General features: G+C 50.0%; 1 protein-coding gene across 4 annotated transcripts in view; it reads left to right on the top strand.

The window, feature by feature from the left end:
* The window catches only part of IGSF3 (immunoglobulin superfamily member 3), a 91,764-nt gene that overhangs the window by 66,821 nt on the left and 9,991 nt on the right, over positions 1-14,952 (top strand). For all 4 annotated transcript variants that reach the window (XM_072766791.1, XM_072766792.1, XM_025994634.2 and 1 more), the window contains 2 exons: positions 371-775; positions 11,275-11,685. In XM_072766791.1, the coding sequence (XP_072622892.1) occupies positions 371-775; positions 11,275-11,685 (816 nt within the window). The remainder of the gene's footprint in view (positions 1-370; positions 776-11,274; positions 11,686-14,952) is intronic.

A 14,952-nucleotide genomic window follows, 5' to 3' on the forward strand; every position in this document is an offset into this window, starting at 1 on the left:
GGCTTGGGGGATCTTTTCTCTTGTTTTAGCATGGGATCCCCATGGTTTCTGGGAATGGCTCTCCCTACATGACCTCAGTCCCTGGGAGGGGACTTATGGGAGGCAGATCGACGTGAAGGTTTCATCAGGAAGGATTCACTTAGTGCTACTCAAAGAGAATTGCCTCTGGCCTCTGTATATGGCATCTTGTGATCTTCTGGGCTTGTGCTTTAATGCGAGAGCTAAAGTCATACTGGCCTGGGCATCAAGAGAAACCCAGAGCTTTGGCTCTGCTCCGCCGGCTTTGCCAACAGCCCCATCACTGCGGCATGCTGCCCAGAGAAAGCCAGGTGTGTCCCCCCTAGCTGCAGTCTCTCTGCTCTCTCTCCAGAAATGGGCTTTGCCGTCACAGCCATCTCCCGCACGCCAGGTGTGACCTACAGTGACTCGTTTGACCTGCAGTGCATCATCAAACCCCATTACCCAGCCCGGGTCCCTGTGTCCGTGACGTGGCGGTTCCAGCCAGTGGGCACTGTTGAGTTCCATGACCTGGTGACTTTCACCCGGGACGGAGGGGTCCAGTGGGGGGACAGGTCCTCCAGCTTCCGAACCCGCACGGCCATCGAGAAGGCAGAGTCCAGCAACAATGTACGCCTGAGCATCAGCCGAGCCAGTGACACGGAGGCGGGCAAGTACCAGTGTGTAGCCGAGCTGTGGCGGAGGAACTACAACAACACCTGGACGCGGCTGGCCGAGCGCACCTCCAACCTGCTGGAGATCAGGGTGCTGCAGCCAGGTCAGGGGCTCGGGGTGGTAGGGAGTGGGGTGTGCGTGCTTGCCCTGGGTGCCAGGCACGCGGGGAGGGAGGGAGAGGTGCACATCAAGTCCTCGGTTGTGGGGGCGGTGTGTGTGCTGCCTTCATTTCCCAACTTTTTAACTTGAGAAATTTCAAATCCAAAGGTAGCTGCAAGATTTCCCATTCCCTGGTCGTGCTGGTCAGTGGTTACATCTTACTGCATGTGTTTTCTCCCTCTGTTTGGTCATTGTTATTGTTTCTGAACCATCTGAGGGTAGCTTGCAGGGGTCGGGCCTCCTCCTCCTCAGTACCTAGGACAAGGACACTCTCCTGTCCAAGCACAACACTGCTGTCAGGCCCCAGGAATTCAACAGGATTATAGGGTGTTACCAGCATTTCCCCCATTGTCCCAACAATGTCCTTTATAGTTTATTTTTTTTTCCTTCCACACCAGAATCCAATCAGGGATTAAAACCACTTTTAGTTGTCATGTCTTATTTAGGCTGTCTCTTTACCTAATGTCATCTCCTATAATCCTTGCAACAACAGAGTGGAGGGGGGACCATTTTCCCCTGTTGGCAGATAAGGAATGTTGAATGCAAGAGGGAACATGAGAGGCACTTACTGAGTATCTCCCTTGTGGCAGGTGCTTAGGGTCGATGGTTTTATGAGAATTTCACAACAAGCCCAAGAAAGATTAAGTGACGCACCCAGAGTTGTGTAGCTGGTAAATGGTAGAGCCTGGTCTTGAACCGTTGTGTGTCTTTCTCCCCAACCCAGGCTCTAGTCTCCTGCACTGCTTTGAGCTCCCTTCCCCTGTGGAGGCAGGGTCCCTCACTCATGGCAGATGGTAAGGCCACTAGTTTGGAAATCCTCCAGTTGTGGGGAAAGGTGGGTGGGGAGCACGACGCTCCACAACCACTCCTTCGTTGGGCTCTTTTCCTAATGTGTGGGAGGGGATAAGTATATGCGCTTGTATGGTTTCCTCGGTGGCTGTCCCCCTCTCCTGCTTAGTTGGAAGCTGGTGGAAGGTGGAGCTCAGGCTGAAGACCCTGCTGCCCTGCCGCCATCCAGCCCCTGAACAGGAGATCACAGGCACCCACACTGTGAAGGGTGGGTTGGATGAGAGGTGACTTTGCAAAGAAGTTTTTTCTGACATTGTGACCCACCCACTTTGAAAAGATGGCTTGAACACCCTGCAAAGAGGAATTTTCTGCCCCTCACAGCCGTGGTTAGTGCCCAACCTGGCCTGTTCCATCACGTTGCATGTGGTTTACAGGGTGGTTACCCAGTGGGATTGTCTGAGTTTACCCTTGGCCTCTTCTAACCCCATAAAAGCCCTGTTCTGTTCCAGAGTTTGGAACAAGCAGATTGTCTAAATGATCGAAAGGGGTCCCTTGGCCAATTAGAGCCTCAGCCTGGGCAACAGAAGCTCAGAGAAGATGCTGTGCTGCTTAAGTGGATTTTTGGGTTAATGGTGGGTTAAGGAGAGACCCCATTTTGTGTGACCCCTTTCGTGGAAATGCCGAGGGACACACTTGCCTGCCTCACTGACTGGGACATTCTGATTGTAATTGCGCATTTTGTGGTCTCCTCTGGCCCTCGAGGTCAGCGTCGTCAGCCACAGTGTCCATCACGTGGTTCTGGAGTTGTAGAAGGCAGGCTTACTGCTGACCCCAGGACCTTGCCTGACATTGCCTTTTTGAATCAATTCCTGATACTTGCTTGTTTCTGTCCCTCTTTGGAATCTAAAACTGAAACACATAAGGGAAGGCTAAGGAGGTAGCTCAGCAAAGGTTCAAGTTAGTTGGATTCTGATTAATTTATGGTGTTACTGGGACGCCTGGGTGGCTCAGCAGTTGAGCATCTGCCTTTGGCCCAGGGTGTGACCCCAGTATCCTGGGATCAAGTCCTGCATCAGGCTCCCTACGAGGAGCCTGCTTCTCCGTCTGCCTGTGTCTTTGCCTCTCTCTCTGTGTTTCTTATGAATAAATAAATAAAATATTTTAAAAAAATAAATATTTATGCAGTTAGCACTTCGCCTTCCCCAAAGAGCCTCCCCTACGTTTTTACTTTTTCCCCTCCCACACTCTGGTTGGTACTATGTGTTCTTGGTGGGGGAAATTAGAAGTGGAAAATACCAGAGCACTGACCATGTCGGACACCTGGCCTGTGTGATCTCATGTTGCCCTCACCCGTTACCCTCTCCCACTTTATAAATGAAGTAACTGAGGCCCACAGAGGTTCTGATCTGCTGACGTCACAGTAAGTGGCGAAGGGGAGATCAGGATTTGAACCCACGTGTGCTGTGTTCAAAAGCAGTGGTGCTGGATAAAAGGGGGGCTTTGACTTTCTCTAAGCCCACATAGTCAGAGATCGTGCTTTCTGCCTTCAGCTAACAGCCTCATTTGTAGGAGTTTCTTTTTGTAGATCGCTGGCGTGGAGGAGTCTCAGCACAGGTGGTTACAGTAGTAAGAACAGTAACAACGACAGCAGCTGATGTTTCTTGAGCACTTCTTGTGTGTCCGTCACCATCCCGAATACACAGCATACACAATAGCTTACTTGGTTCTTGAGATACCATGTCTCACCCATTTTATAGGCGAGGATGCTGACACAGAGGGCAAATAAATGATCCAGTGATGCATAATAAGTGGCAGAAGCAAGATTCAAATCCAGAAAGGCAGTCTGGCTCCAGAATCCAAGCTCTTAATTTTATTATATTACATATTTTCTAGACGATTATTATTATTTTCTTCTCAGGAATCCTCTTTTGTATCAGGTACTTTTGTCTCTGGTTTACCATCCTTGATTTCCTGACACTAATAAGCAAATAGTTAAATTTGTTTGTTTTTTTTTTCAAGTTGGGGTCACGAGGGAGTCATAGAGTTCCCAGTTTCCTGATGGTGTAGGAGTTTAATTTATGCCTCCTCTAACTCCCGTTTCTTCAAGCTTCTGCCACAAGATGGCTCCTAAAACTTGGGGATACTAGACTCCAAACCAGTGCCGGCTTCTCTTCTTTCTACTCTCCCTCCATTCCTTGCCTCAAAACATGGCTGCTTATCCCCGCTCTGGTGCTTTCCATAGGAGCATCCCCTACCAACTGCTCCCTCCACTCCTTTAAGAATACTTTGTCAAGGGCAACCCAGGTGGCTCAGTGGTTTAGCCCTGCCTGCAGCCCAGGGTGTGATCCTGGAGACCGAGGATCGAGGATCGAGTCCCACGTCGGGCTCCCTGCATGGAGCCTGCTTCTCCCTCTGCCCGTGTCTCTGCCTCTCTCTCTCTCCTCTCTGTGTATTCTCATGAATAAATAAATAAAGCCTTAAAAAAAAGAAGAATATTTTGTCAAATATTCTTATTCCAAAGAATCGAAGAGAAACCCAGGGACTGTTGGCTCTCCCATGCTGGTCCATTTATCAGCCTTACACTGGTCATGTCTTCTGCTCCAAAGGGGCTCTGTGTGATCTATGCCCCAGATCGGTCCTTGCCAGGGCCACCTGATGGCCTGACCACATCACAGGTATCTGATTCATTAAAATCTCTGGCTGGATGGCATTATCGATTGTGGATCTATTATCGACCTTTTTTTTTTTTTTTTTTTTTTACCTACTTCCTGTTCCATCTGCTGGTCCCCAAGGAAATCTTCCAGGAATGCCATCACTCCCATTTTGTTGATTTAGCTCAGCCTGACTCCCATTGATCATAGAGTGTGACCCCCACGGGGCATTTAGGCAAGACTTTAAGACAGTTCAACATATTCGATCCTTCCCTCGTAATCAATTCTTTTCTCTTTTAATTTTGAAGCAGGGCTTTGCTTCCTTCTGATTTTCTCTAGCACCAAAAACACCCTCCAATTACATATCCCTAAATACAGAAGCAATAAGGGAAATGTCAGCACTCATTTTCCAAATGTTTATGACCCTCTCTTGGTCTGGCTATTAAATATTGCACATTCAAATTGACAAAGCAATAAACAAGCTTCCAAGAGGACAGCCTCCGGTGTAGAAAGCCGACTTGTCAGTGGGTGTATTCTGCTGGGATTTTACTGATGGGTAGTCAGGATGAATATTTAATACCCTCTGGATGCTGCCAAATCCGTTTTCTCCAATTTCTTATTGCTGACCTGGCAGATGGGGAGAGCTGAGCGCTTTTTCTTTGACTTGCATGGGTCCAGGGCATGTGAGCAGTGGCTGCCCTTGTCACAGTCTGGTAAGTGACAGGCTGCCTCATCCCTAGTGGAACTGGCCCCTACTTCTAGGAGAACCTAGGGTTCTCCTCGCATGCTGTGTGCAAAAGGCTTCTTGCGCACGGTGCTCAGAGACAGGGAGCAGGAGTGCCAGAGCCCTAGGGGAGTCCCCAGCCCGCCTCCAACTCCTCAGGCCTCGTTGTCATGGTGACGCCAGGTGCACCTGCTCACACTCCCTGCATAAGGGTCACTGCTCTGTCTGCAGACAGGGCACGTCTGGGTTACTCCTAAGTAGCTGTTTCCACTTCCAAACTTTTGCTACTTTCTCTTCGCTCCTCCCTCCCACTGCCTCCTGCAAGCACGTTTGAGCACCTACTGTGTGCCTGTTTCCATGCTGGGTGCCGCAGCTGCAGAAATAGGTGTGTCCCAGTTTCTGGGCAGAGGGGAGCACAGGGAAGAGTCACAAGGGTGGTGGGAGGGCCGGCCTGGGGTACGGCCGGTAGGCATTAGGAAGGAAACAGCTTGTTTTGGGGGTGGGCAGTGGGACATCTCAGGCTCGGAACAGAGTATGTGAAGAACATTATGGAGGAAGGAAGCAGCTTACATGCTTTGATATGACTGAAGCATCGGGTCAAGGAGGGGTCTGGCCCCAGGTATGTTGGCAAGGGCCAAAGGAGCCCCTGGTTATACACCAAAGCACGGGGGGTCATCATATGCGCTATGTCCTATGCTTAAAAGCAAGGACAGACTAGCAGCCTGAGCTTGATCCTTGGCTCTACTATTTATTAGCAGTGTGACCTTGGCCCATTTCTATAAAATTGGGAATAAGAATACTTATTTCCTAGACCTGGTGGGGAGCAAATAGTTAATATTTATGAAGTGCTTAGAATAGTGCTCAGCACATAGAAAGTTATCTATAAGTGTATTAAATAAGAACATTCTAAGCAATCAGGAGTTCTAATCATGCTCGGATCGTATAATCCTTTTATAACAATTTAGAAGAGTCCCTTTATTGCTATTAAAATGAAATTCCTAGACAGTATAACATTCCTGCTGACATAATCTTTAAAAATTGTTACAGTGCACTAATTATGGAATAAAGGATGATTTAAAAAAAAAAAGTGGTTTGTAATAAAATGATGTATTGTAACATATCCATGGTCAGGGGCAGCTACCCTGGGCAGGTGCACTGCTTTTCTGTCCCTAGAAAAACTGACCGACCAACCGACTGTCAGGCCTGTCAGCCCCAGCAGTGCTGCTGCCCTGACGGGGTTTCCGAAATCCTGAGTTACTCTTGCAGCAATGCTGAACAATATAAAGGAAAACCTCCCTTCCTTCATTTACCTAGCATATGTTAAAACCATGAAAAAAAAAATATATATATATATATATATAGTGGTGATGGTAAAACGAAAGTTGGTTCCAGGCTCAGGGACAGCGTTTTCACCCGTATGAATGTCATTTGAAAGTCATGCAAGACATGAAGCAGAGGTGTGTTGCATGGAGCTGTCCCAGACACTGGTTGGCATCAAACGCTGGCTTTAGTCCATTAAACATTTGCCCCTGCCCCTCACCCTTCACCCAATCAATGTGACAAGGAAAGACCTGCCCACAGATTTCCCTGATGTCTTTTGGGGCATCACTGCCCTGTTGAAAATTGTTGTCCTGGGGAGCCACCGCGGGCCCTAAGCTGGGAGCAACAAGCTCCTGTTGGTGGGCTTAGGACGCTCTCCCTGCAGGGGCCTGCGGCCGGGAAGCTCCAGTGCAGGCTGAGTGTAAGGTTGGGCAGGGATTCTAGGGGCTCAGACGGCATAACCAGTGGGAGAGAGAAGAGGGGGGCTCTTAGGATGCAGGAACTGTACTGTGTAGTAACTGCTTGGCTGACAGGTACCTTTGCTTTCTCCTTCTCTGAGAGGGGTTGGGACGCACGTACTCACATGCACCCTCCTTCATTCATTCTTCCCCCGTAGCTTTCCCTTCCTGGCAGACTTGCTTCCCTCAATTTGATAGATGCCTGCTGCCCCACCACTGGCCCCCTCCATGCCTCACTTTTCTGATCACTGTCACATGTCTTTAAGAAAGAACAGTCTCTCTCTCTCTCTCTCTCTCTCTCTCTCACTTTCACTCACTGCCCCAAATCTCCTCACCTGCTTCCTCTGGCCTTTGCTCAGCCCCCGCACAGAAAATGCTGTCTCCCATGGCCCACAGCCACCTCACCACCGCACCTGTGGCTTCTCAAGCTTAGTACCCCTTAGACTTAGCTGGGGGCTCATCAAACTGCAGGTCTCTTTGGGATGTAGTGGTCTCAGCAAGTGCCTGGGCGATGCTGATGCCTGAGGGCCACAGACAGGCCCCCTGAGAGCCTTGAGTAGGCAGGGTCTGGTCCACGCTCTGGGCAGTCCAGCGGTGGAGGCTGACCTCTGACTCTAACTGCCACCCTGACCACTTGGTTTTCTCTGAATGTGCCACCTTTGCTCACCTGTCCTTTCTTTCTTGAATGCCCTTTCTCTCACTCCCGTGCCTGGGCAACACCTACCCACTTGGTTCTCAGGGCTGAGCTCAGATGTCACATGCTTTTTCAAGCGTGCCGTGCCTCCTGTCACAATCAGGATTAAATACCTTTCCTTTATATATTCCCATACCTCCAAGAAAAGACCAATCACCTATTTCTTCAATTCATCCACTTATTAATTTGGCGAATGGTTGAGTCTCAGTCCCTGCCCATCAGGTGCTTATAATTTAGTAGGAAAGAAAAGGCCTTCAAAAAATTAACCTCGGGACACCTGGTTAGCTCAGTGGTTGAGCATCTGCCTTTGGCTCAGGGTGTGATCCCAGGGGTCTTGGGACCGAGTACCACATCAGGCTCCCCACATGGAGCCTGCTTCTCCCTCTGCCTCTCTGTGTGTCTCTCATGAATACATAAATACAATCTTCTAACAAAATTAAAAATCAAAATGTGAGGCAGCCTGGAAGAGCTCTAGCAGGGTGTTAAAGAACTTCACTGGTGGAAGAAAGGAGTTCTGTATGAGAGGCACACCCACAAAGCAGAGTCCCCTGGATGGATAGGTGGCCAGTGAAGCCACGGCTCCTCCCTGCTGCTGAATTCCTCTAGATGCCTCTCACTGTCCACCACCCTGTCCTTGTTGTAACACAGCAGCCTCTCCCAGAATGCAGGACACACAATTCCACTCCACGAGAGGCCTAGGAATGGAACGCTTCAGATGCAGAAGGAAAGAGCCCTCCTCTCAAACAGGACACAGGCCTGGGAGCCTGAGATGCTCCCACCCTATCCCGAGGCAGGGGGCAGCACAGGTGGAGCCAAAACCTGTGCTGGCAGGAGGGGGGCCTCTCTCCACAGCCTTTCTTCCTGCCCCTTCCTCCTGCTGACTCACCGTTGGGGATTAACCAAGCCTCTGTCCCCTGACAGCATTCCTTTCACCTGTGTGCCATTGCCCTCCCTAAATCTTACTTCACTCATAGGGCCCCAGGGATTCTCAGGCTTTAAGGGGTACCTGAGTTACCCAGGGATCCTGTTAGAGGCAGATTCTGAGTCAGCGGGTTGAGAGGGGTGGGTCTGGGAGTCTACATTTCTAGCAAGTTCTCAGGTGACACCCATGATGCTGCTGCTTGTCCCGGGGCCACACTCTTAGTAGCATGTTTGCCACTTGGTTTGCCAGTTCTGGATCTCATGTGGAGCTATGAACGTGGGCCAAACCCAGAGACCCCAAAAGAAATGGAAATAGTGAATACATATTGGACGTTTATGTTCTCCTGGGTTCTGTGCTAAACTCTCTCCATAGACCATTGCATTTAGCCTACACAACACTCCTTTAAGGTTTTGTCATCAGGCAGATGAAAATTTCTACGGTCCTTAAGTGGGCTGGGCCCCCCCTTCCTCTGCAGACGAGGATGGTGCAGTCAGGCTGCCCACCGCCCAGGGCAGTATCAGGACAGGACTCGAGATCTTCCTAATTAGGCACGGTTGGGGGGGGGGGGTGCTGCTGGCTCCCCTGCACTTCAAGGGAAGGCCCTTCCTGCCCTTGAGATGTAGAATAGGAGCTGACCCCTTGCCCACCTGTCAGGCGTGCACCAAATTTCAAAAATGCCTCTCTTTTAAGCTTTTCAATACTTCACAATATTTTGACATGGGAAGGAAAGAAAAATGGAAATGCTTTGAAACATCTCTCTTCTTTGGATTCTTGTACTCAGACCATGTGACTGAATTGAGGCTTAGTCATAGGATTTCAGTTTAACATATGCAGTTACTATAGCAATTGAGGTTTCCTTAGTAACAGTTGCAAAAATAATCTGGCCCCAATTAATAATACATTTTAAAGCTCTTTCTACTCTACACTGAACAACCCAGTTTTTTGGACAAGAACCAGATAATTCAGGTGGTATCATTTGTGCTGATATAGATATCATTTGCATGCGGTGAATTGGGTTGGAAAGGAATGAAAAGGGAGCTGGTTGTTTTCAAGTATTGTAGGAATCCGATCTGAAAAGTCGACTGGCAAGCTAATATGCATCTAGTTTGCAGAGCTTGGAAGCTTACTGGTAAACCCTGCCCTGGATTCCCAGTGTGCCCTGGAGGACTTTGTGTTTTTGAAGAAGGGAGAAGACAGGAGACTGGGCTTGTTCACAACAACAGATGAAAAGAAGGGTGGGGCATGGGACAGAGGATTGCTCTCATGCTCTCATATTGGTGTGTTACTTTTTTTTTTTCTTTTTTTCCTCTTCTTTTTAGAGAGGGTGAAGGGCTGAGGGAGGGGCAGAGGGAGAGAAAGAGAGAGAATCTTAAGGCAGACTCCAAGGCCAGGGCTCTACGCTGGGTTTGATCTCATGCCCCAGAGATCATGACCTGAGCCGAAACCAAGAGTCAGATGCTCTACCAACAGCCACCTAGGCACCCCTCGTATTGTGTTCTTGATGGTTTGAGAAGGCCTGTGAGAATGTGAAGTCGGCAGTCCTTTGGTGAAGAGTGTCCCCTGATTCACTAATGAGTTATTCATTCATAGAGTTGGAGTGTGCAAAGCTGCTTTCACACAGCTCCCTAGGAGGAACTCAGAGCTGTGTCTTTTTCCTTTCTTTAAACTTTTTCAGTAAGGGGAGATGGGTGGGGAGGGAGAAGCAGTGCCAAGTATAATAAAGGATGAAGTGGGTTTGATCCCAGGTTACCTTCATAAAATATATTTCCTTAGACCTTGGCTTCTTGCCTGCTTAAAGGTGAGCGTTGTCATTAATTAGCAGGTAGGGTGGCACTGTGCAGTCTGCCCTCCCTTCTGATTTTGGAGCAGGGCGGCCAGGGGAAGGACCCTGGAGTTAGCTCTGTTCTGTCCTGTTGCTCGCCACTTTCTTCTCAGCCTCCTCCCACTCTCTGCCCCCAGGAAGATCACCCCAGCAATCCTCTAACTAGGGGCTACCAGATTTCTCTGGCATACTCTCCCCCATGTATCACAGCAGACACTGATCAAGCACTTTCTGCAGCTCAGGCACTGTGCCAGGCTCCGGGGGTGCAACAATGAGAACCTCCACTAGGCAAGACGGTGTTGTTATTCAGGATGTCCCTAGCACTTAGCATCGGTGGGGCCACACTTGAAATGTTTGTGGAGTACAAGAGCAAAGGTTGACTTCTACCCTCAGAGTGCTCACAGACTAGGGTGGAGGAGAGACTAAGGAAAAACAGTTGCAAGATATGGAAGATAGGTAGAGAGGGCTGATGCCAGTGCTGAGAGGGGACTTCTGGCCCAGTAGGATGGGAAGGAAGGACAAGGGTGGAGGGACGAGTGCACAGAAGGGCCAGAGGGGAGATGGTGGAGGAAGCCAGGCAGAGAAGTCAGCTAAACAGCGACCAGAGCTCAGGGAGGAGGTGCAGAGATGCTGGAGTCGGGGTGGGGGGCTTGTGGGGTGAGTCCTGGAGATAAACCAGGACATCTGGGTGAGAGCCAGACCCTGGAGGGACTTTGTAGTGTGAAAGGAATTTTTTTTTCTCCATAAGCCATAAGCAGTTGGGAACCATTAAAGTTTCTAAGCAGGGAAATGATTGGGAAGATCTGAGTTTTCTAGCAAAGTCCCCTGGAGGCCACGTGACATGAGGGGAGCAGGCGGGAGACTGAGTGAGGGGCGAGGCAGGTGGAGGGAGGTTGGGGTGAGGCCGGCTCTACACCACCTCCCTCACATCGATCCCCGCTTCGGAGGAGGCCTGTCCTCCTGGAGCTGGAGGCTGGAGGCTGCAGGGGAGGTCGGGGACTGGCATATGCCCAAGGGGGCAGGTGGCGGCCATTCTGCTGAAGTGGCCCCCTTTCCTCTGTAGTGACAAAGCTGCAGGTGAGCAAATCCAAGAGGACCCTCACCCTGGTGGAGAACAGGCCCATCCAGCTGAACTGCTCCGTAAAGTCCCAGACCAGCCCGAACTCCCACTTTGCGGTGCTTTGGTACGTGCATAAGCCCTCGGACGCTGACGGCAAGCTCATCCTGAAGACCACCCACAGCTCCGCCTTCGAGTTTGGCACCTACGCGGAGGACGAGGGCCTGCGGCCCAGGCTCCAGTTCGAGAGGCATGTGTCCGGGGGCCTGTTCAGCCTCACCGTGCAGAGAGCCGAGGTCAGTGACAGCGGCAGCTACTACTGCCACGTGGAGGAGTGGCTGCTGAGCCCCAACTATGCGTGGTACAAGCTGGCCGAGGAGGTTTCAGGGCGCACAGAAGTCACTGTGAAGCAGCCAGGTAAGGACACAGGGTGGAGCCGCCCTGGGCCAGCGGGCTCAGTGCAGAGAGACCGCGTGGGGGTGGCGGGCTCTGCCGGGCCGGAGCTGGGGATGGTGGCAGGCGCACAGGCCGGCGTCCTAGCACGGCTTTGGCTGGCTTTGGCTGCGGTGCATTCTGGTGCCAAGGACAACCTCAGGAAAGCACCCTCGACTCTGCTGTTAGGGGCAGCATCTTTCTCACCAGGCAGAAGCCCAAGGGGCGGCCGTGCTGAGCGGGAGGTGGCGCGGCAGGGTCCCCGGCAGCACCTGGATCTTCTGGGTTTGCAGGTGGTACCCCACATCTCGGGCTGGTGCCAGCTCCATACCCAGGGTTCTCGTCTGAAAGGTGCTTTCTGGTCTCCCTCCTCTGCTTCCCCTTTCTTCCGTATCACCCATTTCAGCCCAGGGAGGAGCCTTTCCTGTTTCCAAAGTGGACCCTTCCCCACCACCACCCGCCCACTCAGAGCCTGTGGGTGCAGCCCTCATTCTGCTGCCAGACGGACCAGGGATGGCCCCTGACTTCTGCTGGAATGTTTCGGGGGGAGGGAGCACTTCCTACCTCCATAGGACCCCATTCTGTTCCATCCACCACAGGGCAGTCCTACTTGTTGAAAAACCCCCTCCATGTAATTCCCCTCCAGATTCTACATTTGCTCTTGGAACAACCCAGGAGAAGTTTGGGTCATATATATACATATTTTTTAAGATTTTATTTATTCATGAGAGACATGCAGAAAGAGGCAGAGACACAGGCAGAGGGAGAAGCAGGCTCCTTGCAGGGAGCCCAATGTGGGACTCGATCCCTGGACCCCGGGATCACGCCCTGAGCTGAAGGCAGACGCTCAGCCACTGAGCCACCCAGGTGCCCCAGGTCATATCTTTTCCATGTCACTCTCCCCTTTCTTGTTAAAGAGCTCTAGTTCTATGAACTCCCCCCACAATGTGGCCTTAAGCTCCCTCTCCATCCCTCATTCCTGCTTAGCCTGCAGTATAAACAACCAGGCTGCCTGTCCCTCCTGATGGGCCCGGGTGCTATGTTGCCACCTCATGTCTCATCTCCATGCCTTCATTTATGTTGTCCTCTCTGCCTGGAATGCCTCACTCCTTCTGCTTCTCCCCAACTTCTCTCCATCCCCAAGATCTCACTCAGCACCACCTCCAGGAAGCCTTCCCTGCTTTCTCCCACATCACCAGAGGCTCCTTTTTCCTTATAAAACACCAAGTGTAACAATTCTGTGTTTGCATTTCATTTCCACTCTACTTTAAGTACTTTGAGGACAGGGCTGTGTCTTTGTATTTTCAGCCACTGATATGGTACCCTGAATAAATACTGACTGAATGAGGAATGAATGGCTGCTCTCCTCGAACACCCCAGGACCTTTGTACTTACTGTTCTCTGAGCCTGGAACATGTTGACCATAGATATTCATTTATCTCATTCTTCCTCAGAGAGGTGTTCCTAGCTCATTTTAACTAAAATAGCACCCTAGTTACCCTGTACCCTCTTCCCTGTCCCCTGTGTAGCATACATCCCCACCTGGCATTCTGTTTATTTACCTCTGCATATGTAAGTAACTACAAACTGCTTATTTGTATTTATGGAAATGCATTTATTATCAGATATTATGTATAGAAGTAAATGTGTGTGTATATATTTTTCACCTTTGTGTTTGCACAGCATGTCTCCCAGGAGGCCTCAGTAAATACTGGTTCAGACAGCATGTGGTACCAGGTGCAGAGGCCTGGATGTGGCCTGGCCCATGCTGATTGCAGTGGGGCTGGTCCCCTCTTTTCCCTCGGGGTGCTGTGTTGCTAAGACTGCCCCAGTGCAGGACTCTTAGTGCCTTGCGATGACACCTTTGTGACCCCTTTCTGCTGGCGCACACTGTGAGGGAAGCTCTGGTCTGTCTGTTCCCTCTTGGTTTTTCCAGAGACCTCAGGCCAGTCCTCGGGGCTTTTGAACACGGGCACTTGTCATTTGGCTCACAGATGTTCTTTTAGGTTTCTGTTTCTTCCTGTCTGTTTTCGGTTTTGGTCACTTTCTCTGCTAGAAGCACAGGATCCCCTGCCTACCTCGAGTTCCCCCCTTGGGCACCATTCATCCTTTGCTTTTGCTTGTTTGCACAGAAACTAAAAGATTCTCGGTGGATCCTAAATTTATCGAGGGAACTTCCCCATCTGAGACTACAGACTCACAGTGAGCTAACTGGGCCAACGCACAGGGCTGCACGAGTATTTGTCAAAACACATGTAGTAAGATCTCTGTGGGAATGCTAACGCTATAAACAGCAAACTCACAGGACACTGATTAAAACAACACAGCCCTCCTTCTCAGTGGAGATTTTTTTCATTTCTTTGTTGTTTTTCTTCTTCTCCTGCTTCTAGTTCTTTTTCTCTACATACCACTCCTCTCCTTTTCCTGATGAGAAAGCATATGCTTATAGAGCTTTTGGAAAACACATGAAAAAGGAAGAAAATAATCTTTCAACCCAGAGACAACTAGAGTTAATATCTTCGTACACAGACACATGTACACACATGTATATGTATATGTGTGTTTTGAGTGACTGGTTATTTAAAATACTTTTTCTGTTAATTTTTAAAAGATTTTATTTATTTGAAAGAGACAGAGGGAATGAGAGGAGGGGCAGAGGGAGAGAGAATCATAAGCAAGACTCTGCACTGAGCGGGGGTCCCCGACGTGGGGCTCGATCTCATGACCCTGAGATCATGACCTGAGCCAAAACCAAGAGTGGGTGGCTTTACTGACTGGCCTGTACCAGCAGGTTCTCTGAGCCTGGAACATGTTGACCATAGATATTCATTTATCTCATTCTTCCTCAGAGAGGTGTTCCTAGCTCACTAAAATAGCACCCTAGTTAGAGTGGGGTGGCTTTACTGACTGAGCCACCCAGGCACCCCTTATTTTCTGTTATTTTATTTCTTTTAGACCTTTTAATTACAGAATTTACTGCATTGCATGGTAAAATATTCTGACAGTTTTGGGGTGTAAAAAAGTGATCATGCATGGCCCTCCCCCTCCTCAGGTGTCACTCCGGAGGTATCCTTGCCCATGTGCTTCTGTACTTTTACTGTTTTGTAGGGTTTTGATCCCCGTGGTCCAGATACACTCATCAGGACCTTTTATGAAATTACAGATGTGTCATCAGAGTGTGCCATCATTAGTGACACTTTTTCTCAGGAGGAGAATCTGACTGGCTGAGTTTTCAAGTCACCGGCTCCATCA

Source organism: Vulpes vulpes, chromosome 8, assembly GCF_048418805.1.
Source record: "Vulpes vulpes isolate BD-2025 chromosome 8, VulVul3, whole genome shotgun sequence".
NCBI lineage: Eukaryota > Metazoa > Chordata > Mammalia > Carnivora > Canidae > Vulpes > Vulpes vulpes.